Source organism: Colletotrichum spaethianum (genome assembly GCF_022836535.1).
Source record: "Colletotrichum spaethianum MAFF 239500 DNA, contig18, whole genome shotgun sequence".
NCBI lineage: Eukaryota > Fungi > Ascomycota > Sordariomycetes > Glomerellales > Glomerellaceae > Colletotrichum > Colletotrichum spaethianum.
Genome location: NW_026054788.1, coordinates 350,884 through 374,570, shown reverse-complemented (window position 1 = coordinate 374,570; position 23,687 = coordinate 350,884). Strand labels below are relative to the sequence as shown.

Genomic DNA, 23,687 nt, shown 5'->3' with positions numbered 1-23,687 from the left:
GACGCCAGACAATTATGGACACGGTCCGCATCCCAAGCCCACTCAAAGGGGATGGCTAGCGTACCTAGTGCCGCGCTCCGGCGACAATAACCCTTCTCCCCCATCATGTACGTAAGTCGTAACGCTCCTCGGGCCCCATCATGCGGTGAAGGTAAACGGCGGAGACTGTTACTCTAGCTAGTACTGTTGGGACTCGGTCCTGTCGGCAACCATTACCTACACGTGAGCTTGTCTCCAATATGACGAGCCTATCCCCGACAACTATGTGCCCCCTCCATCACAAACCGTCCCATCTCGCGCGTCGACTACGCAGCACACTGGACCGGCCTTCCCAGTCACGATATCGTATGGACCTGCTATGGTACATAGTATGTGTTTGTCGCAACAGCCAGACTTTCTCCGTCACCCCATCCCAAACCTCCTTCTCTCTTGTCTCCCGGGAGCCAATTCGCAGACAAGCACGAAGTCCCGCAAGGATACGTGCAGATCGAACCGCTGAGCGCAAAGCGCGGGCATCTCAAACACCCGCGTCCCACATCCCACCACCGCCACATCAACTCATGGCACGACACCGCTGCCACGATGCTCGAGTCTTGGCATCGGGGCCTGGCCAAAGGGATGCGAGAAGGCTCAAGAGTCGCCAATGCAGGGCGGTTTGCTAGATGCAGCCAGCACCGCCGCCGCCGCCGCCGCCCCAGCACTGCAGGCTGCTGCTTAGACAGCTTTCTGCTTGTATGCTTGTGCTTCTGCGTCTGCCTGCCAACGGCTTCATTCGGGGGGAGGATGCCACGGCTGCGCGGGCGCACATTCCTGCGAGGGTTGTGGAACATGGGAATCAATTAAAAAATGTGAGACAGATGATGCAGCCCAGCCCAAGCCAGCCGGCGGCCTAGACAGAGCGCTCCGAACGGGATGCCACACCTCCCACTCCTCGGCAACCTCACGAGCCACAGACGCCCAGGGCTGCACGCGCCACGGGGAAGCCGACTCATCCAAAAAGCCAAGTGCATCATCAACAGAAGCAACCGGGCCTCGAAAGCCAAGCCAAGCCAAGCCAAGCCCTGGCCGCCGGTGTCTTTCCGTTCCATTCAGTTTCTCAAGGCTCTGATCTCCCGGTGGATATCCTCAGCGGCTCCGGCCCATCTCTCTTCCCACTCATACATGAGTTTATCAGGGGCGGTACTTCAACACACATCGCCGTATCGCCGAATCATCGGCCCAGGACCCCAAACACGGCGAGAGCACCTGCTGAAAAAGGCGTGCTGAAGGTGGGGCTCCCACACTCACCTCGTCATCCCCTCTCCGCCTCAAAACCATGAGAACCCCGGCTACCAAGCACGTTTTCGCGGTGATTGGTCCGGCCGGCCAACGCTACATCGGCAGAAACCTTTTTTTTCTAAATTGCTCTTCTTCATTGTCCTTTCCCTCTCGAGCCAAAGGCAAAAAGCAAGCCTTTCCCCACCCTCGCCTAAGGTACGCTGCACGCGCTAGATACGTACCCTTGGATCGGCGGATGCCCGTCTTCGTGATTGACATGTTCCATGTTGGCCCAAGATTCCAGGCGCCCAAGTCTGGGCGGTTTGACGCGTCTGATCTCCTTTCCCCGGCGGCAGTTCAATGAGGGAGCACATACGCGCAGAGGTGGTCGACCGCAAGTTGTGCTGCAGACACCTCTGAGTTGTAAGCCTTTGAAATATCACATCCTGCCAAGACATTGCCCGGCATGCTTATTTCTAACCATGTTCCCCTTAGGACTGTATGTGCAGCCTAGTCGACGCCAAGAGGCGGCAGTGACTCGTGAGACCAAACCATCGGGCATACGCAAGTCGCTGTGTCAAGACTCTCCCGCACGGGTGCACGCGCCACTTGGGCTGCATTGGTTAGAGACACCTTTTCGGTTCGCTTCCATTGCAGAGAAGAGACGCAAGACGTTGGGATTGAAGGAACCGTAATGAAAAAGAAGGGAGCGAAGAAAGACCGGACGACCAGGGAATCCCCGACCACGTTCTCTCCCACGGCTGTGTCATGCAGAGACGAGCTGCCCCGAGGTTTAATGTGTCATGTTCGTAGAGTTTCTGCCCTTCCCACCGGACGCTGCGGATCGACAGACATCCTCTCCACCCACGTTGACAGCCATCCGGATGACCCTCGCAAGGCATCGATCGTTTGGGGATTCGCATAACAGCACCGCAGTGCCGGCCGGCTTGGGCACACTCTAAGCCCGCTCACCCCCGCCCCCCGTTTCTTCGACGAGGCTCTGGGATTAGAAGCCCATCACCACAGAGCTTAAGGTGAGATGAGACATATCCGAAGAGGAGACGGAGCAGACGACGGGTTGTTGGCAGAAAAGGGACGAGTATCTCCCCGGCTCGATAAGCGCTCTCTTTCGACACATGACACTCGATCTGTCGATGATGCGCCTTTACGCATTTCAATGCAAGTAAACTTTGCTTCCACTCTTCCGTGCCTTTCGTCTCGTCTTACGCACTCGATCCGGAATTATGTGCGCCGTTCAATCCAGACACTTCAAAACAGCCCAGTACACCCACCACACGGCCCACACCGTCTCTTTGCGTCTGCCTCCGGCTACGCAACGCGCGCTGCGTCAGTCGTCCTGTGGCGGCCCGTCGTGGGACGAGTTTTGTTTCTTTTCCCATTTCGCACTCTCTCCCAGCTCCCGAGTCCCTCTGACGCGCATGGATCACGAGAGATCGACGCGCCTCAAACGTTCCTCGGTCTCCATGTCCCGCAACTCTAAATCTCACCAGGCTTGAACGGTTGGGGAGAGAGAGAGAGAGAGAGAGAGACAGACCTTGAGGGAGGGAAGGGGGAGGAATGGCATCTTAGATTATTGCATTCCTGTGGGATCCAAAACCGCGTCCCTCGATGGACCTGAATGGCATTTTCCCCCTGACCTTCATGTGCGAGTCGGAAACCCGAGCGCCAGGGCACACCCCCTCGTGACTTTGCGATCTCAACTTTGGGTTAAAAGACGTTCCGGATGTCGGAATGGAGGCGGGGCATGAGCACGCACTGAAGAACGCGGGTCACGGACCCTTTGTGAGGCGAACGGACGGACGGGTAGGACGAGATGGAAGGCAGAGAAAAAGGAAGAGAACTGGAAAGTAAAGGGGGGAGGACGAGGGAAAGGGCGAGACAGAGGGCGCATCTTCTTTCTTGACGTCTTCCCCCCGACGTGTTCGGGGACGCGCTCCCGCAAATCGTGGTCGCCAGACTGGCGGCGGAGCACGGGCTGGGAAAGGCTTCGAGGCAGCCGCATACGATATAAACAGATTGATGGGCGCCATGGCTAATCTCGTGCCCGCCTAGGCTCTCGACCTAGTGATGCTAGCTAGTTCCCCGGGTCCTGTCTTGCGCAAACTAGACAACTCCCAATCGTGAGGTGCAGTGGACCTGATACCCAGGCCGATGTGGTGAAGCGCCAGAAGGTTGGCGGTGCACACGCTGCTCTTGTTCGGTCTTGTGCAGTTTGATCGCAGGCGTTACAAGAAACCTGTCGATGACAACCGCCGCCGGTGCTGTGCGTCATCCATCACGCCCTCTGCTCCCAGGCCAGCAGAGTCCTTGGGTCTCGAAAGCCAATTCGGGCCGGTCGCGAGCGCTAGCCTCCAGCCGCCAGTAATTCCGCGCGGGAGGAGGCTCTGAGCAACACCGCTCACTTGTCAAGTTGCACGAGTCTCGCACACATACCTACGAGAGTGTTCCACCCTTTCTCCCGATTGCCCCCTTCCCAGATCTGCTAGGGTGGATGGAGGGAAAGGGGGCGTGGAGCTCCGACCGCACCGCACCGGCACCGGCACCCGCCGCCCCACGGACCGGCGATCGCGTGTGTCAGTTTGGGGGAAGAAGAAAGGGCCCGACAACGACGACGGGAAGGGACGACTGGAAAGAAAAAAGACTCCATACAGGGCGCTTACAGTTCAGCACGGTGGAGAGCAGGAGGAGGAATAAGCGAAAAGGAGGCCGGGAACCAACGTCCGAGGGGTCGCCATACATGACAACAGTCCGAGAGCCGCCCAAAAAGATGACCGTCTCTCCCTTTTCGTTCGTTTTTCGGCCCCGAAGAACCGGAGCCTAGTGAACAAGGCCCTTCCCCCTTTGCTTTCGGGGTACCGGTGGAGCAACGATGGCAGATCGAGGTCGACCGGGAGGCGGAGACATGATACAGACACGTGGGGAGGACGACGGGACAGAGCGTGCAGACGTCTTATGATCCGGCGCCTGGCGAGGGACAGTGAACCATGATTCTTCTAGACATGCATCATTCCCAATAAAAACCCGCCCTTTGGGTGAACCATAATACACCTCCACGGCCAACTACGCTGCTCTAACACCAGCTCGCCGCTCATATCGCTCCACCTCCCGTCTCTCTCTCTCTCTCGCGCGCGCGCGCATTGAAGGTATCCGTCTGTAGACGCCAATGCCAGACAAAACAAAGCCCAGAATTAAACTAAAAAAGGTCACCCTAATTCAACACATAAAGAGTACATCGTCGGCCGTTTCCATCCGTCGTCAGCTGCCTGCTGTCCCAATCACCAATCCGGCCCAAGGACCGGGTGAGAAAAAACCGATCTCTCTAGTCGAGGCACGACTCACGATGTAGATTTCTCGCTCGGGTCCTGTTCAGGGTGGTAGTTTGTCTCCCCCAGCATGGCAGTTGGCTGGGTGGTCATGGCCGTCTGCGTGTTGGGCTGCGGCTGCGTATGCACCGTCGGGCCTGTGGGCTGCTGCGCCGGGGGTTGTGACGGGGACCGGGTCGCCGCGCTGCCAGCCGTCGCTGCGTGCAACCTCTGGTCTAGCGTCTTGAGTGCCAGCGCTCTTCTGCGCTCCGCCTCGGCCCTCGCGCCGCCGGGGGCGCTTCTCTGAATGTAGTTGTTACCTCGTCCGGCGGGGCCGCTGTCCGGGAACGGGGTGCATAGCCGCATCGCGACCAGTACCTCGAAAATCTGGGCCGAGACGGTGGCTACGAACGGCTTCACCGGTGCGGGGAAGAACTCGGCAAACGCAAAGGTCTCGCTGGCGTCTCCCCGGAGGGAAGTCGGCTGAGAGGAGTCGAGGTCGGGGAAGACGGTCTTGTAAAAGCGCAGGTAGGTCCAGCTCGTAAGGAAACCGCTCAGAGCAAGGGAGAAGGAGGCGGTCGTCAGAAGCGGCGTCAGAGACAGGACAAAGACGATGCCTAGATACAGCAGAGGGAATCTCGGAACTCGAAGGGAAAGAATTCCGCGGAACAGAGTGACGGTGTGCGCCGGGACGAGCTGGCTGAATGCGACGAGAAAGGAGATTTGCGTTGGGATCGTGCCGCCGATGACGGTCAGTCTATTTGGCGCTTGATTAGTTTCCTGAGAGCTCGAGTAGAGAACTGTTCCGACTTACGTCCAGCGCTCGTTTCTTGTCAGGGTAAAGAAGATGATCATGAGCGCAAAGGTCAAGGTATTCGGGATCAGAGCAGTGATGGCGACGAATTTGGCCAGCTCCGCCGACGACCAAGCTCTCTCCAGGTATCTACCTCCTTGGTAGATGGTGACACAGGCAATGCCGAGTGTGAAGATGTTGTTCTCGACGAGTGTCGATGTCAAGAAAGTCCACGGGTAAATAAGGGAGAGCTGAGGGATGAGCGTCAAGTATGGTATCACGATCTCGGACGTCGCGCTCCATTGCCGATAGCGGATCGCAGCGCTAAGGAACGACTGCACAACGAGCACAGCTAGAAGTACCCGGGTGACCGGCGGGATGTTGATTCGAGGCGGCATGTTAGGACAGCTTCCGGTCGGGGCGGTGGACGTTAACAGGTCATTTAGGTTGCGATCGTGACAGCACAAGCTCGCGTTTCTGCCCTTCAGATATCTGGTCCTGGAGCCTCACCCAAGGGGACACTTGGACGAGAATGGTAAGGCGTCCCAGGGTCGTTTCAGTGGAGCTCCCGACCACGGATTATAGTCGCACCGCGGATCAGGAGTAGGCTAGTCCTTTTGGGGTCTGGAGCTGTGAAGCTTGACGCACAGGCCATTGCATACGGGACTGATTGGGTCCCGCGGTCTATTTTGACGGGTCCCCAGCAAAAATGACACGAGCGGGCAGCTTGCTCGCCCCCAGCTGAGGTACGTATCCTCGAGCCACGTTCCTGTCGAACAACCTCTTGTGCCTCTGTGATGCGTTTTCCTGCATGCCATGTATCAATGGCGAGCGGGTGCCTCTAACAATAGGATTCTTTCGTCGACAGCCCGGCTTTCGGTTGATTCGGTGTTGACACAGCAGCAGCAGCAGCGACGCACAGAAAGCACAAACAGGCCCCAGAGTTTTTCAATCATCTGCAGGGCGATGAACGGGTTGGGAGGGGGGCGTGGGAGTGTTCCACTGGTGGATCCGACAAGTCTTCGATGCGGTCGAAACGGGGAGATCTCGTGGTCCCATCCCTGCAGGGCTCCCAAAGGCACTTTTGGTTCGGTTGAACGCCAGCCCAGCCCGGCCGTGCCAACCACAGCGAGAAGCCGCTTGTCCACCTTTTCCCACAGGTGCCGCCGGCCTCGCGACGACCGGAAGAACTTGTTTGTTTTGCTTTCGCATAGTCAAGCTTATGGACCATGCCGACAAGGTCTCGAGGAATGCTGCAACGGACGACAAGATATGCCTTCTACGACGCAATCCAATGGGAGCTTCGGCGAGGGAGCGATTGAGGGTGAGTGTGTCCTGACGGGAAAACTGACTCGGGAGCAAGGCCCCTGGACGCCTTCGGACGGTGCCGCAAAACCTCGGACGGCTCGCCCTAAGACCACCAGAAGAAGTGCCAGATCGCTCGTCGCTTGACTAGGCTGGCTCGGTCGGCTGGGAAGGAGACGCCGTTGCTTTCGCCATGGCATCATTGAGCCACAGGAAAAGACTGACAATTTGAAGAAATACCACCACGAAATCGATCACCTGTCACCGGTGCAACGGCTGTCAACTCGCCCAGGTTGCGGCTGGCGGCTGAGGGCCGACGAACCCCAGCCCTCGTCATCAAAATACCCCAGACCTTGCGGCGGCATTGCGTTGGGATGCATTTAGCCATTGATTAGACGGTCTCGGAACGCAGAATCAGCATGAGCATCAGCATCAGCACAGGCATAGCACGAGCAACAGCGCCAGTATCAACTGAGTCCGTGCTGCCAGCATGCCGCCTAGGAGTGGTCTATGTGTGTGAGCGTCCTTCATGTACCATTCCCCAGGGGCGTTTCCGAACGACAAAACGTTGGCCAACGCTGACGGGAGGAAGTTTGACCACAAAACAAGGTCCCATTCGGCTTGGACTGATGTGCCGGTGTGACTGGCCAGCGACGAGTGGTCACAGACAGGCGGTGGCAGGGGGCCCTGAAGAAGTCCCCGGAGCTATTAAAGATCGAAGGCCATGCAGCCATCACATCCTTGTCCACACCCACCCACAGGCGCCTCGCAACCAGCGGTTCCCGCCAGGGAAGGCCCCTTGACGGGCAGTGCCACGTACACACAAGAGATGACCTCGCGAGCAGACGAGAGGAAGGTGGTGGTGGATAGTGAGAGCGGAGGAGCGAGCCGGAAGATTGACGAGTCTCGAATCGACAACGACGATGGCTTTTCTCCCTTTCGATGGAATCGCTTCCGACAGCAGCCCTGCAGAGGGAGGCCGTCTCCTCCGACTCCGACCTTGGGCTCTCCCCCAGCTTGCTGCTGTCATGATTTGTATCCCCCACTCGGCACCGTACCTTGCCTTGCCAGTCAAGGTTTCGAGGTACGTACACGACGGGTAAGAATTGGAAACAGACGACAAACCGCTGTCCATCTGGGCTGCAGCCCCAAGAGGCGCGGCCCTCTCTCGGCATTAGCCTCTAGGGCGATGGCCGCATGGGGCAAAAATCAGAAGAAGAAAGGAAAGAAAAAGGATGGGTACGTACCGTGTCGATTTGTGCATGCAGGCTAGGCCGTGCTGCAATCACAAAGATGGTTGGGTGCAAGACGTCAAGACACAGCAGTACGCCAGACAAGCATGTATGGTCCGGTGCTGGTGCCGGCCCTGGTGCTTGTCTTGTCTGCCCTCTCCGAAGCCTGGCTCTGCGGTGTCGCTTCCGCGTGTGTCCCCTGCTTTAATTGTGCCATTTTGGCTTTTTATGGTTGCCGCTGGGGGCCAGAAACCTCGAAAGTCAAGACTCAGGACAGTGAGACTGTTTCCGGCGGTGGACCTGTCTCTCTCCCTCTCTCTTCTACCCAAGTCCCCCGAACGATGAGGTGGGGATGGCAACGGCATCATCGACTACGATACAAGGGGGGATGCCGGAGCACGAGGCAGGTCACCAGCTGTGACACAGGAAACTGCATTCGATTGGCGCAAATGCAACGAAAGCGACTTGCGGCGAGCGTGTGCACTGGCAGACATGACGGACGGCAGAGTCAGAGTTTGAACAGCAGATCAGGCCCGGGATAAAGGCACTGGGGGTTTTCGGGTTTTCCCAATGACTGGTCGAAGAAACTGGGGAGCTGCCTTACCTAAGGCGGGTTTCGAGGGGGGTCCTCGACATTTCAAGTCCCAGGTGGCAGCCAGCCAATCCGTGCATCGCACTTCGCTGCAGGTACTTTTCAATGTATCTTTCGACTGTACTCGTGCTCCGTACCTTTTTTACCTCAAAGTTCAACGTCGCCAGCCCTCCAGCCACTCCAGCTGTCGGCCGGCCTGTCAGGACGAGCCTGGCACCCACATTGTCTTGCTTGTTCTGGACCCCTGAAACGATCGAGTTTTTCCTTTCTTCTGATGCGGTCACGCAGGCCGAGGTGTCGATACATACACAATGCCTACCTACTGGATTGCCCGGTCGGCGGTGGTCAGAAGAAAGAGACAGTCGCTCCCTAGCCGTGAGACGTGGGAACACGATCGTTGTCAAGTATGGCCACACACGAAGCTATCCTGACTTGTGTCCGGCCGAGTTCCCGGTCACGTTCGCATTGCATCACGGCGCGGAGACGCCCAGCGAGAAGCGAGCGGCGCGCTATTCCCGCTTACCCCCCCCTCTTTGTACCTTCTGATCGAAAGAGTGAGAGAGAGAGATAGGAAAAAAGCACGCAGGCAGGTCAGGCAACCCAGGCACTGTACTGAGGTTTTCCATGGCCAAGGTAATACTGTACGGCAAGGTACCTCACCTCAGGCGGAGCAGGCGCAAGGGGCGGCATTGTGACTGTGTGTGGTCAGGGCCACCTTCCAAGTCCTCGAAATGTGGCTCTTCCAGGAACCCTGTCTTTTCGGCCTGGTATTTCGAGTTGCAGCCCCAAACATCCCCCCCCCCAAATCCAAAGGACCACAACAACAAATTGATGGCCGGGACCACGGGATTAGCAGAGAATTGTCGGTTTCTCGAAGCCTTTCCGCACCTTCTGCCCCATGCCCATGCACAAGTAGTACAGTGCATCACAGGCCCCCTAACGCTGGCATACACCACGACGACGACGACGACGACGATGATGGAAAAGAAGGTCAAGGGGCAAACTGTAGCTCTTGTGGGCCAGTCCAGTTGGTCTGCATGCGGAGATGTAGCCAGAGGGCTGAGAGTTATCCGAAGGGGATAGGCAATGGTGATCAAGGCCACTCCCTCAAACAATGGACATTGAAAGAAGAATTGTTTGCCTGCCTGTCTGCCTGCCCTCTCGTCACGTCCGTTGGCTTTTGATCCGACGCTACGCTACTACATACATGCTGGCTGGCTCCGGGAGCACTTGGAAGAACGGCCCCAAAGGTACGCTGAAGGTTAAGTACCTTGGATCATGCACTTTGGGCCGGCTCCACACCCGTCCGACATGGTCGGTACGTACTCTTTCCTTGGGTATGCTTGTTCCTCCAGCTCCCGTCCCAGTTGATGGGAGTCTCCAAGATTCGTATCTGGCTGATGCTGGCTGCGCTCGTTCGTTCATTAGTCTTCCCTGGGACTTTCAAAGCATCGACCGGGGTCCAGGGGCCTGAGGATGGTCCCTTTCCCCCCTCCTTTCCCTACGATGGATTCCCTGCCGCTCCTTATCCGACAGCGACTCGAATGCGTGTGTGTGTGTGTGTGTGTGCGTGTGTGTGAGCAAGAGAGTAAGAAAGGATGAGAGTGTGAGAGTGTGAGAGGGTGAGAGAAGAGTGCGAGGTGTGCATGTGTGCGCGTTGCAACTGCATCACCGTATCGCCGCACCGAAGGAGATGGGGATGGAGGCTGCGGAAGGCCGAACGGAAAGGTACCTCACGTGGAGACGCAGATGGAGAAGGACAAGAAGTGCTCAATGGCGGTACGGACTTGTGGGCGGTGGTTTGGCTGCTGCAAATGCCAGTGCCAATGCCAGTGCCAGTGCCATGGCCATCCCACTTACTTCAATCCACCATGTGCTGCACACCACAAGTTCGGCACAGAGTGCAATGCGGAGGGGAGAGAGAGGGAGGACACGCAAAGAGCGAGAAAAGGCGTGTGTGCCAATCCCGTCATGTCCCAGTCGCAGTGCTGTCTCTCTTCTTGCTCCCCTCCCCCCCCCGGCCCAGTCATTGGTAGTCCCCTACCTCAGTCGCTAGCCCAGTCAGTGTCCGCCATTGAATCCAACTGGGCTGCTGGCGCTAGCGCCACGCCTCACGCCTGGTCTCGCCTAAACAAGGTACCTTGCCTACGTACCGCCAGATTCAGATTCGCCCATCCTTCCATTTCATCCACTCTTGCGGGCTTCCTCAATCTTCAATCTTTCCTCTCATCTCGAATCGACGACTGCAAAACCGCTTCACCCTCGCCCTCGACGACGCCCCCGGAAAACGCGCCCGCCAACGACTGATCGTTGAGTCCACGATAGAGTCCCCCGTAACGAACTGATCTCAATCACGCCGCCCACAGCGGCACTTCGCGGCATCGGCATGGTCACCAAGGAGTACCTCGACTCGGACAGAGTCAACTTCCTCGTCTGGAGGTGAGTTCACCCTTTTTCGCGTCTCACCCGCACCCGGCGCACCATCACACACACAATCGCGCGCCTCACTCACCTCACGCCCTGCGGCTTCGTCCTTCTCGTGGATTGAGACTCTCGAGAGGGACGGCCTCTCCTTTCCGTCTCTCGGCATTGCTAACGTCGACTCGGTCCACAGGTATCTCTTGGAAGGCAGTACGTGATGACCGTCTGGGTACAGCCAGCGACAGCTGGTGGTGGGCCATGGCTTTTTTTTCTCACTGACGATTGCAGACTACCGAGAAACCGCAGCCAAGTTCCAGAAGGAATGGCACATTCAGCAGCCTCATCGCCATTTTGATTTCGCAAATCACGTCAAGAGTCATGCATTGGTGTCCGTCATCAACAAGGGCCTCTGCTACCATGCCCTCGAGAGAGAGCATGCGAAGAAATTGGTACGTTGATCCACTCCCCGGCCATGGCTGCTTTTCCTCTTCCTCCCCCCTCCGCGTCGTGAGCAGCCGATGCAGCCCGAGTCTGTGACGTGTGGGTGGGTGAGAGAGAGAGAGTGTGTGTGTGTGGAAGCGTGCGAACGTTGGCAAACTGACACTTTTTCCCTTTGCGCGTGCAGGTGCCTCCAGATGCAGCGGCTGCGGCCGAAGCACTGCAGGTGGGGTTGTTTGGGCCATTGATCGCTCAACCGCCTCAGAAGGTCGAGGAGGACGAGGACGCCGATGGCGAGGTGGACGACACAGAGATGGAGGTCGAAAACACTCGGAAACGCCAATTTGACAGCCGGTCACAACAGCACATGGTGAATGGCGGCTCACCCAGCAAGCGGCCCAGGCTCAGCAATGGGTACGAAAGCACAAACGGGGCGGATGCAGCCACGGACCCCATGGAGCTAGACAGCCATGGCGACAACAACCACGCCTATCCGTCGCCCCTTGAGGGCGAACAAGCTCCGACGCCCACTCCGAGAACAGATGGTCCCGAGCAGGGCACGCAGGTCGACAAAGTCGAGGAACTCGCTCCCGAAACCACCTTTTTGCGGTTAATGCCCGATGACAGCACCACCACCACTACCAACAGCAACGCCGGTGACACCAACAGCGTTCAGGACGGCGGCGCCCCGACGACGGCGATTGTGAATGCTGCTGCAAGTGCAAGCGGCCCCGGAGCCTCGCCCTCGCCAGCCAACGGCGAAAACGCACCCATCTTGTTGCGCTGCGAGTGGAACCCCAAGGACCCATCCATCTTGGCGGCTGCTGGAACCGATGCGCTAGCCCGCATTTGGACCGTCTCACGTTCAAGCACAATGACGCCTGCCCCAGCTCCCGAGCCCGACGGTCACGTGCACGGAGTCCACCGCCCGTTTCACAGTCTCATCGACGACGAGACACCCAAGACAGCCACGGTAGGCCAGCTCGCCTGGAACTGGGGTGGGACGGCCATTGCTATCGCCACTGAGCATGGCGACAAGGCATCGGTTCACATCTGGGCAAAGGACGGTTCGCATATTGATAAGTTCGACGTTTCGGACCCTCCTGTCATCAAGCTCCGTTGGAGCCCGAGTGATGCAGCGCTTCTGGCCATTGCACCCGACAACAGCAATGGCAACGGAAACGGCGGCGCGCTCGTCACCGTCTACCACTCCCTCACCTCCAACACGCTGTCATATTTCCTGCCGAACCACGACTTGCTCAACTGGCCGCTGGATGCCGCATGGACCAGCGAAACCGAATTCCTCTTGACCGGCGGCGACGTGATGCTGTCATTGCAGTGCACCGAGACGTCAATTGTGCCGAACAAGAAGCTCGAGAGCCGTGAAGACGACACCTTCACCCAGGTTGTCTATGACTGGCGCTCAAAGCTTGCCGCCACCGCGAGCGACAAGGGTATCCTGGACGTATGTATTCTGAGACGCCTGTGCTGCGAGAGTTCGGCTGACTCAACCTTTCATTTAGCTTTGGGATGAGAACGGTCAACGGCTGTCGATAACGGCCCATTCTGGGGCTATCACAGCTGTGCAGTGGCAACCTCTTCCCGAGGACTCGAATGTTCCGGAAGACGAGCGTTTAATCGCATCCGGAGGCGATGATTGTGCCATCATCATATCTAACGCCAAGGACCCTGAGCCAGGAAAAGCCAAGTCCATCTTGACGATGGAATCTCCCATCGTCTCCATCGCGTTCACCCCTGACGGCGCCTTCATTGCTGGAGCCACAGCCGGCCGTATTCTCATCTGGAAGGTCGGAGAGCATACGATGCCTAGGGCCAGTTGGAGCAGAGCACCACACCCTGGCTGGCTTAGCCCCAAGGCCAGCTCGGAGCCGGAGGAGGAGGACGAACATTGTTTGTGCTGGGACGCGGACGGACAAAGACTCGCATATGGAGCCAACAGCAGAGTAAGTCATCTTCAGACGCTCCATCGTGAACCAGTCCTAACCCGACGCAGCTGGCTGTCATCAACTTCCGCCGATAAGCAGAATCCGGCATAGAGTGCTCTTTGCACTCATTCATATCGCTCGAAGCATTCCAAATGGGGTGTTAGATATTAGATATCGCCGGTCTACTGATACAAGACTGGAATCCTCGAGGTCGAGGCAGGCGCCTTCATGTCCGCCACACGAGGCCATTCGCATAGGACAGCCCGTGTCGCACATTTATCAATCAAAGTTATCTGCAGTTTCCGGCGTCGCGGCGGTGTTGTTTACAGGGGATACCATGCAATCCTCGCTGGTGGGGTTCGGGGAGAAGCCGGCTGCCATCTTGCATACGCATATCGTCGTCATCTCACACAACGTAGCCTCTGGAAAGAAGCACTGGAGTCAGCGTTGGTTTAGAGTCCGCTGTGGTAGATGATTCGGTTGTCTTCCTCTTTTCGGTCGAATGCTTTTTTTTATTTACTCGATGGGTTTCGTGTCCGGGAGCGGGAGAGGGGAGGGATACATTACTTGGCACTCGCAGGGTCAGCGCGTTGTACAATATGCCTGTATATACCAACCGATATGAAGAAAGCGGGTTACGACTTGACGACTGTTCGTTGCTTTTTCGATGAGTGAACTTGCCTTTGGCCAGGGGTGCAACAAAGGATGCTCCGGTGTCTAAGTAGTTTGTGCGAATCACCTTTAGAGTCTGATGACATGTACAGATGTCACTTGGGTTTCGCCTTTGTCTTTCTCACTTTGCCCAGTTCAAAGTTCATACATTATGGAGAGGCGTAAGCAGGCAAGGGAAGGAATGGTCTATGAGCTCCGTCTTGGTCGTATCTAGTTTGGCAACAGAAGTGGCCTTCAAGTCATAGGACAGATGAGTAGTGTGTAACGGGGTGAGAGGAAGAGAGGTTGCCGCCGTTCCTGGCTGCGCCTCGGAGGGCATTTCGGGCACCCGAGAGGGGCGGTTAGGCTGGCGGAAGACCAGTTTGTTTTAAGAGTCATCAGCCTGGGACCGCGGTGGTGGCGTTTGATACGGCTCCCAGGGAGGTTCGGAGTAATCTGGAACCGAAAAGCGATCGATCTTAGCGTGCCTACAGGACACAATACACAAACCCATGGTATCTCGCCAGCCTTTCCGAACGCTTGTGTAGTATCTATCAAAGAGACCAAAAGGTGGGCGGGGTTCGTTGGTCGGGAAACGCGAGCCCAAGACACCGCCGGGTATCACGCACACAAAGCGCTGGCAAACCGTCGAATCGGATCCGAGGACACTAAATGGAAGGGGGGCCACACACGGCTCCTCCCCTCCAACCGCGCGAAACCCCGCCCCGCCCCTCGTGTCGTCTGCACCACCACCCCACGTCAAACCGAACCCGCCGACCCCCCGACAGCACCCTTTTCACCCGTGCGCATTCCGATAATCCCATTGTCACCAAACCTCGACGCGGCCGACACCAGGGGAGGCCAGGTCAACGGTATTGTTCCGCGACTCGAGACGTCGTACAGGAGCCCGCGCGAGCAGAAGGAGAAGGATCAGGGATTCCCACAGTCTCGTCTTGCGAAAGTCTCGAGAGCTCCGGCGTGAAGGAAACGAATCGCGCAAGCAGCGGCTGTTTCGCGCGTCACCGCTCTCATCATAACCTCACCTCACCCCACCCCACAAGGCGCGCCTTCGTCTCAATCTCACAGGCACCCCCTCCGGCCTCATCTTCGAACCACCAAACCTCTCTCGCCGCCTCTCACGCCCCGCGCGCGCTTCCCGAAATGTCGGCTCCCTACTACACCCCCCAGCGGCCCTACTTCCCCTCCCCGCAACACTCCTCGTCCTCCTCGACCGCCCCGCGGCCCGGCGCGGCGGGCTCGTCGGCCCCGCCGTCCTTCACGCCCGCCATGCGCGACCGCCAGGCCCGCGGCAAGGACCCGTACTCCCCGCGCGACAGCCCGTCGGACTCGGACCTCGAGTTCGACAGCGTGGACTCGCCGTCGCGCGGCGGCGTCGGCCGCCTGGGACACCTCGGTCCGGCACACGGCCACGGGCACTCCCACGGGGGTGCCATGGCAGGAGGCGCGGCGGCGGGAGGTGTTGGCGACGGCGACTCGCACGAGGTCAGGCGGCAGAAGCTCTGGGCCGTGTCTGTTCTCGAGGACCCGGAGAGGTTGGCCATGTACGCGTGTAGTCGCGGAGACGTGAGTTTCCCCCCTCCCATCATCACCACCATTCCCTTTTGTTGTCCGTCCTCACGACACCATGCACGGGCGGGCGTCCCTGGTCGTCCACGAGCCTTTGCTGACAGCGACGCAGAGCATCCCCGGCACCCGCCTCTACTTCACCCGCATGCTCTGCGGCTTCGACGAGGAGCCGGTCATCCAGCCGGCCGACCCCCGCAAGGCCGCGCCCTCCTCGCGGCGGGACCCGCGCCGGAGGAGCGCCGGCGGCGAGCGCATGGGTCGTCACTGACGCGTGACCCGATCCAGGTCTTTCGGGTTGAGATCTCCCGTATCAGGGGCGTTTGATGTACGGTTTGCGGGAAGACGGGTTCGGGGTAACGAATCAACACGGATAGGAGTTTTGGGACTTGTACTCGGCATCGAGTTTGGGAATGGGACGTGTCGACGACGACAGTCCAGATGACTTTGGTACTGGTTTGCTCTTCAGGACGGCGGTCGCTGTCAAGGTTATTCTTTTCGGTCAGGAACAATGAGAAACGAAATCGAGGGGTCGCATGTGTCAACAGCAATTACGAGCTTCATCAGGTCAAGCCACTCCACAGGAGTACATGAATTAAACGAGGGATGATATCGATATATGAAAGGAATTGTGAGTGATGATCTCACTGGCGTCCGCACCGGATCAGCCAGCTGACCTAAGCTATGTTCCTGTTTACCGTCTCTAGAGGTAGGTAGGTATCCGCAGGGTATTTGACTGTAGTCGTCATGATAATTACACGCAAGATAGATGACGGCTGTCCAAATTGAGGCCAGCGTCGTGCAAAATGTGCAGATATGCAATTGTTGGACTGTCCAACCGTCCCAGCCCGGGTGGGGGCTTTTGAGAGCCAGAAACATGATAAAAAGAACACCACCAACGCCGAGTAATGCAATATTCCGGTCTATCCAAGGCACCGTTGTCCCTGTTCCTCCTCTTGAACCGTCCAGGTCACCCCTTAGGCGTACCTGGCGCTCTGAGTCCTGTTCATTCCCCAACCGCCATTCTGGTACCCGTCTTGGTAGCTGCCCGGGTAGGACGGAGGGCCACCAGGACGGGTCGCGGCCGGCGGCGGTGGAGGGATGTTGGGGTTGCTCCAAGCACCCCCGTAGCCATTCCACCCGCCGTTGCCGTTCGACATTGGCGGCACTGGAACCGCCTGTAGACGCTTGGCCCGGGTCCGGCTCCTGCTCCTCCGGCACGCTCCGCAAATGCAACTGAACAAGACTATGAGGACCAGGAGGCCGACAACAATGACAACGGGTATGAAGATACCCTTGTTGTTCTGAATCCAGTCCCATATTTCGCTACCGGCATTGGAGCCCTTACACTGGCCGTTGGAGCACTTGCCGCCTCCCGTGCATGACGTTCCGTCGAGGAAGTTTTGATTCATCGTGACACAGGCGGCATTGCTGATACTAGGCACGTTGCAGGAGATCATGCAGTCCGAGCTGCCGCTGTTGCAAGAAGACACCGAGCTCGAGTTGGTGCGGGATCCCCAGGCGGTCAGGCACTGCTGGTCGCGAGAAGTGCACTGGCCGGAGGCACACGTAAGGCCCTCGCCCGAGTTACCACACGCGTCACCGTCGTCCTTGTGCACGTCACTGGGGCAGGTCGACGACGAACCACTGCAAGTCTCCTCGGGATCGCAGGAGCCGGTGCTCTGACGGCAAACGGTGCCGTTGGAGGCAAATTGGCATTGCCCGTTGCAGCAGTCCTCGTTGGCCGGGTCACAGCTGGAACCTGTGGTGAACTTGCACGTCGTAGGGTTGCAGCACCTGTTGCTACCGCAGCCACTAGTGCCGCCGCAATCGCACTCCTCACCGGCCTCAACGATGCCGTTACCACATTGACTTCCGGTGATGGTGTTTACGTCGCGGTTGTTCGCCAGGCAAGTCGACTTGACCGAGCCACGCTGGAGGCCAGAGCAGATGTTGCCAATACTGCAGGGCGAGAAAGAGCGGATGCCGCTGCCAGTCGAAGGGTTCATAATGTAGGCGCCGCCGGCGTCGCAGGTACCGGAGCTCAGAGGGCAGCATTTTTGCATGTCGGAATCACCGTTGCTGCAGGTTGTGTCCATGCAGTCATGCACGGCGCCAAATGTATGGCCGACCTCATGAGCGACGACCTGCCACTCGCTCGGCGTCTGGATCACGACATTTGCCGAGGCAACGGTCTCGTTGTTGCTGCCGCTGCCCGAGGTCTGGGCTCCATCGATACAGGCTTGTCCCAACCACGCGAGGCCGACGGCGGAGTCGGTACCGCAGGTGCTCATGAGCGTCCAGAAGGCGTTGGTGTCGTCGGACTTGCCACGCCATGCGGAAAACAGGTTCAGGCGATCCGTAATCGTAACGCTGTTGCTGCAGGCAACGTTCCAGGGTGCAGTCGAACTGGCCTGGCCGGGACAGTTGGCGTCGCTGATGGTCAGGTTCTGGATTCCGAGCGAGATGTTGAAGGTGCTCTCGTACACCTCGGACGCGGAGTTGATCACATCGATAATGTTCTGCCTGACAGCCTGGGTCGAGTTGAAAGCGGCCGTGTAGGTGCAGTCGGTGGCGACACCCAGCAGCGCAATCTTGCGCGTCGTCGGGCAGCCGGCGGTTTGTCCGATGGTGGACACGAGGTTGACGCCAGCGCCGTTGTTGCCGGTGCTGCCGTCAACCGTCTGCCTCCCAAAGATGGAACGTCCGAAGAGAGAGTTGGATGACACGGACTGCAGAGGATCGGGATCCCGTGCGTCAAAGAGCTTGTAGTCGCTGTTGAAGTCCAAGCTGTCCGAGTTGCACGAAGACCGGCCGAAAACCTCCCGCTTCTTCTTCAAGTCCTCCCTGTCGGTCCAGTGTTCGATGACGTCCGAATCCCTCCACACGACCATGTACTCATCGGGGTTCTGCCTGCTCGGAGCGTCGGGGTCTTCGCGGTGCTTGCGCGCATGGTAGTTGGCTCCGGTCTGGATGCGGTGGTGGTCGTCGTAAATCCGAAAAGCGCCCTCGAAAATGGGGTTGGCGCCGTCTCGGTGTACCGTGATTCGAGCCCACCCGGCGTGGCTCCAATCGTCGGGTCGCCCCTCGGGCCGTACAAACGCCTTTCCTCGGAACACGCGGTGTTCCGACCGATCGACCGTCTCTGTGGTGTGGATCTTGCCGTCGCTGCCCATGTAGTTCACTTGCAGGGTGTTGTGGAGGATGTCGTGGTTCGGTTCCAGCGCTAGACGGATTTCCTGCTGCTTGTCGTGCAGGGCGAAAGTGAGGTCGAAGTGCGACAGGGCGTGGCAATGTTGCGAAGGGGAGTGGAAGACGGCATCTTCGAGGACGGTCACGTACTTCAACGGGTTCCGCTGCGTAGAGTGTGCTGCAATGCGTTAATCCCAGACTCTCTCCTCTCTATCCCGTGGGCATGTTACCTAGTGTTTCCTGCGAAAACGCAGCAAGGCCGGCAAAGGCAGCGGCTATGGTCCGAAAGGAAACCATGATGTGTGGTGAGGTCCCCGCAAACGGGGTGAGGCTCGAGGAGGCCTCTCACTTGTGGTGTTGCGTAAGCGCTGCGAATAGGGGGGGATTTGCGTGTGGTCGTCGTGAACCAGCCAGAAACCCTCGATATCTTGGAGCCGGGGAGCTCTTTTCTTCCCAAAACGCGAATAAACAACAGATGACGAAAGAAAGGGCAGTTAACAAGGGGAAAGTAGTAATAACAAGAACGAACGAATGGAGAAGTGGCGGTGGTGGACGGGAAAGAAGGTGGAAAGTCCGGGAGTTGGAGCCGCCAGTGGCAGTGGCAGTGAGTGCGAGTGGGAGTGTGGACGACGTTAGGGGTTAGGCGTGTCTCCTGGCAGCGAAGTGAGTGCGCGCGGATGAACGGTGGATTGCGCAACACGATCTCTTGGTACGGGGGCGTGGGCCAACTGTATTGGAGCGCTCAAGTTGCTGTGGATTCCAAAGGCGGGCTGGGCGAGCTTGGTAGCTCTTGGCCTACTGCTACTCGGCGACGCGGCAGTGGCAACACCAATGGCGAAGTATCCTTATGGGGGCTGGGACACGGCCCCGGTACCTTAATCAGGTGCTGACAGGTACCCTGCACAGCAACTACCCGCAGAAAAGCCTGGCAGACCTGCGAAAGTGGCCCACCTGTTCAGTGGCTCGGTAAGGATCTCTATCGTAAAGTAAACGACTGTCCCGAAATGGGGTGAGATTTGGACTCTGGAGGGTTCGGCTTTTGCGTCCCTGTTTCACTGTTAGTATAGTTGTTGACAAGCCATTCGAATTCTGCGACCCGGTCGACCCCCCCCCCCCCCCATCGCCTGTCCCCGGGTCACCAGTTGACCAACACTAATGCTGCGCGGGCGCTACGCCGGGCTCTGTGTCCGCTCGCTCGCACTCTCGTGACGCTTCTCTTGGTCTGGTAGACACGGGCAAAAGAAATAGACGAAAGAGAAGTGCCGAGGAGCCCGCCGCCCGTAACCCGGCCAGCCGCTTGCTGTGGTGCGTACGCAGCACACTAGCCAGTAACCACTGAAGCTCCGACGCACCCGCCGGCACCGGCTGGCTATGACGGGTCATGTTCACACGATAGTTCATCTCATGGCGCTGACCGACATATGCAAGCAATGGTTCAGTGTTGCAGGAAAATAAACTCGCTCCAACGTACCGTATGAGAACGCACACCAGATCAATCCAGATCTTTTCAGTGCACTTCCGCGCGAGGGGGGACCCTAGCGATCGGGAAAGGAAAACCAAGATCTTCCTCAAAAGTACTCTGACACTGTCCCGGTCTGGGCTGCAGCGACGACAGGAAGGGGGAGCCGTTGCAGTCGAGAACCACGAATGCGAAGGGATGCCCAGAGGGGCAACGGAGCGGGGAGGTTGAGAAGGCCTGAGGGTGTCCTGTCCTGTTCTAAGCAGCATGTCAGCGACTTGCAGACTGGGTTGACATTCCCTCAGCATCCAATCCCAATCCCCCAAAACGTAAACTATTCTTAGCGACGGCCGATATCGACAGGCTGTGTACCTTTTCCTCCTAGCCCCAAACACTTGGCCTAGTCGCGGCTTCTGCTCCTGTGTCTGGACAGGCGCCTCCTTTCCGGCTTTGGTGTTTCAAGGACCCAGTGGCACGCTGGGCAGGGTATTGACGGTTCGCAAAGAGGCAAAAGGGTGTGTGTGCTTTCTCGGCCAATGAGCCAAACTTTACTCAGGGCTCCCAAGTGGTTTCGTCGAGAATGCTGTAAGAGGTAGACTGGAGTCTCGGGAATCTGAAGGGGTTTGCCCTCTCTTTTGTATAGATCTGAAAACGTCGAGATCCCTTTGGACCCGAGCCAACAATCATCGACACACGCTCATGCAGCAACGATCGATTAAACACCATGTAAACTGCACCAAACGACCCGGTTTCTGGGCAACAGACCTGTGGATCCTCGACTGTACCGAAGTACCTACGCCAACCATATCTTGGCTTTTTCTTCCTCCTCCTGTCAGTTTGCGTGTGTCGGTACGGATACCCTACGAATGGAATGGTCTTGTGTCTGTCTTGCTTCTTCTCCAAGGGTAAGCTTATTGTGAGCTTACGTCTCCCTCCGTTAGCTAGAAAACTGGGGGGCAAACCTCGGAGGGGCTGAGCATGCTTGGCTTAAGGTTGTCTGACGGGCGACTTGCAAGGTCGCGGCCGCTAAACTCAATCTGTTCTCCGATGTCACCGGTCTCTCTTTTCGAGACTCGTCGTACCTCTTCAAACGGTTCTGTTGATGATGAGCACACTAGTCTGCTCATCACTGTGCGATTTCGCCGTTTACGTGCTGCGCCGCATTTGAGACAATCCCGTCAAGACACGGACTGACGCTCATCTCAACTCGAAGTCTCTCAGCTCAATGACCCGACTCCCAAATGGACCGGCCGAAGCATCAGACACGACAGACTTCCCGCGTACAAGGGACGAGGGTGGATGGGTCAGGAAAACTCAAAGTTGCCCGGCATCGACCGAACCAATCGCCCCCTCTATCTCGAGTCAAGAAACATCAGACGGTCTGGATTTTTCTGGATTTCCAGAGGGGACCAACTTCAATCTTCCCTGCCTTTCACAGCCCTCTGAACCGGGGTTAAGAGCCGTTCTACGTCCGATACCGTCAGTCCGGCAGCCGTACCTACATAGTACAAACAAACATGCAAATGTGGACTGCACACATCGAACCTGCGCAAATCAACAAAGCATTTGGTCCACGGGATTGCGCGTCCAACCCCATCCTTTGGGTGGCTTTGCATGTCACACCACGACCAACCACCAAACATACTAGCGGGATCCTCTGCATCGCTGAATAATCGACAAACTTACCTCGAGAGCCTTGATGAAGAAGCGGTATCAGAGAGGCCTCCCGGGTCTGCTCTCACCCTCTCCCCCCAGTCTTCCTCCCCAAGCCACGCGTTGGGTATCAAACTGCTTCCGAACGCTCACGGCACTGCGTTTGCCGCAAATCTTGAATGCCAAGTTTCTGGGCCGTCCTCCCCTCTCCTTGGCCGTGGGGACGCCTGCCGAGGGGAGGCTTGCTTGAATATGACCTCTCTTCTCCACCACCCAGTTTACTGGGATCATGTTCATCTGAATGTCGTCTCCCACTTCCCTGTAGAGCAAGTGCTCACGAAAGGGAAGGACCTCGACCTGGCGCACCGTCCGACGATTACACGACGGCCGGTGACATGGTGATTAGGCCGGCGACTCGTGCTAGAACAGGGCGGTTGGGCGTAGATGCCGGGTTTCAAGTGGACCATAGCTACGTTAACATGCAGATGGATTGTTTGATACGACGAGCTCTCCTTGGGAAAGCAGTCCAACTGTCAGCTCACAAGGAATGGGCGTCAGACTCTTTCCGTGCGCACACCATCTCGATCATCCGTCTCAACTCTCGGCCAAGGAGCTCTAACAACCCGACACCAACAACACGACTCCCTCTAGCCTCTTTGGCTTGCGCACCATCTCAGAAAGCAGCGTTACAAGCCGGCGGTCTCTCCCAGTCTTGCCACACACACGCAGATTCGATCCTCTCATCAGTGCGTAAGTGTAGAGTTCACCGATACACCAACGCTTTAGCGCCGTCAGCCACGTGCTTGGAGAGAACAGAAACGAGAAACTGTCTATACTAGAACCACAGTCCCACTTAGTGACTGATACGCCCGCCTCTTGCCTCTCGGACATAATGGACTTTCAGTCTTGTTCTAGCAAAAAGTCTTGATGACATGCCAAGCCCAACCATGGCTCAGCCATCCGCGGACCCATATGAACGGTCCCTCACACGCCCCGACGCCTCCCCCGTCTTGGAAGCGCGATGACGACGACGACGATAGAAGGGGGGGGCTCTGCTTTCTAAGCTACGGTCAACACCACCATCTCGAGTGAGGCTATGCTCCTAGCAAGCAGAAAGCAGACCAACAAAAAGATTGCAAATGATGGGCCAGGACCAATTTGTCACCGGGAAGACATGTGGTTGGCTAAGAGACTATGTAGAAGAAACCGACCCAGAACATCAGCGGGAACAGGTTCCTGCAGGTCGTGATTCATGAACAGCATACAAACCGCGTCTGCTTCCGTCCGCGAGGTCAGCAAGGTGGACTCCAGCCCCGACGGCACGTCGTGAGGCTGCTTGGGCACACCGAGGCTTCTCCGGCGTGAAAGCTCTCCCGTTCTCGAACATGCCTGCCCACATGCGAGCCTCAGTTCAATAGCAAGCCCAAAGTGCAAGTGCTCTCCCAACAACACGCTTCGGCGAAGACCCTTTTGCGTTGGGTCTATCCCTTCCTTTCCTCGCCCGCGGCTGTAGACGCAGACGGGCCGAGATACATCTGTGAGTCGAACCACTGGCGAGGCTGCGCAGCTGCTGCTCTCTGCCCGTCCATATCAAACCACACCCGAGTGAAATGCAAGCGTAACGCCTACACTCCTCACAGATTCAGATCGTCAAACGAACCTACGTATTCGTCGCCCGAAGGTCGCTGCCGTGTTTCCCAGAAACAGACCCGTGCGTGCAGACAGACGAGAGAAATATGTAGTCGTGATATATGTGAATTGCCGCGCAACCGGGCGACTAAACGTATACACGGTTTACGCGAGCCGCGCTTGCGTGGAACGCAAGCGACGGCACGTACGAG

General features: G+C 57.7%; 4 protein-coding genes across 4 annotated transcripts; 2 read left to right on the top strand and 2 right to left on the bottom strand.

Annotated features, from left to right (window-relative positions):
* Positions 1–4,613: 4,613 nt before the first annotated feature.
* On the bottom strand, positions 4,614–5,771 carry ColSpa_07223 (riboflavin kinase; the record flags this gene model as incomplete). Its single annotated transcript, XM_049273435.1, has 2 exons — positions 4,614–5,337; positions 5,395–5,771. 2 exons carry the CDS (start codon positions 5,769–5,771, stop codon positions 4,614–4,616), a joined length of 1,101 nt encoding a protein of 366 aa, XP_049129392.1.
* A 5,117-nt stretch (positions 5,772–10,888) lies between these two features.
* Positions 10,889–13,402, top strand: ColSpa_07222 (F-box-like/WD repeat-containing protein TBL1XR1; the record flags this gene model as incomplete). Its single annotated transcript, XM_049273434.1, has 6 exons — positions 10,889–10,941; positions 11,117–11,133; positions 11,212–11,372; positions 11,549–12,826; positions 12,885–13,325; positions 13,376–13,402. 6 exons carry the CDS (start codon positions 10,889–10,891, stop codon positions 13,400–13,402), a joined length of 1,977 nt encoding a protein of 658 aa, XP_049129391.1.
* Positions 13,403–15,119: 1,717 nt separating this feature from the next.
* ColSpa_07221 (uncharacterized protein) lies at positions 15,120–15,813 on the top strand (the record flags this gene model as incomplete). Its single annotated transcript, XM_049273433.1, has 2 exons — positions 15,120–15,542; positions 15,658–15,813. The coding sequence occupies 2 exons, from the start codon at positions 15,120–15,122 to the stop codon at positions 15,811–15,813; spliced, it is 579 nt and encodes a 192-aa protein (XP_049129390.1).
* Positions 15,814–16,519: 706 nt separating this feature from the next.
* ColSpa_07220 (disintegrin and metalloproteinase domain-containing protein B) lies at positions 16,520–19,031 on the bottom strand (the record flags this gene model as incomplete). The annotated part of the gene is made up of 2 exons (XM_049273432.1): positions 16,520–18,912; positions 18,965–19,031. 2 exons carry the CDS (start codon positions 19,029–19,031, stop codon positions 16,520–16,522), a joined length of 2,460 nt encoding a protein of 819 aa, XP_049129389.1.
* Positions 19,032–23,687: the final 4,656 nt, after the last annotated feature.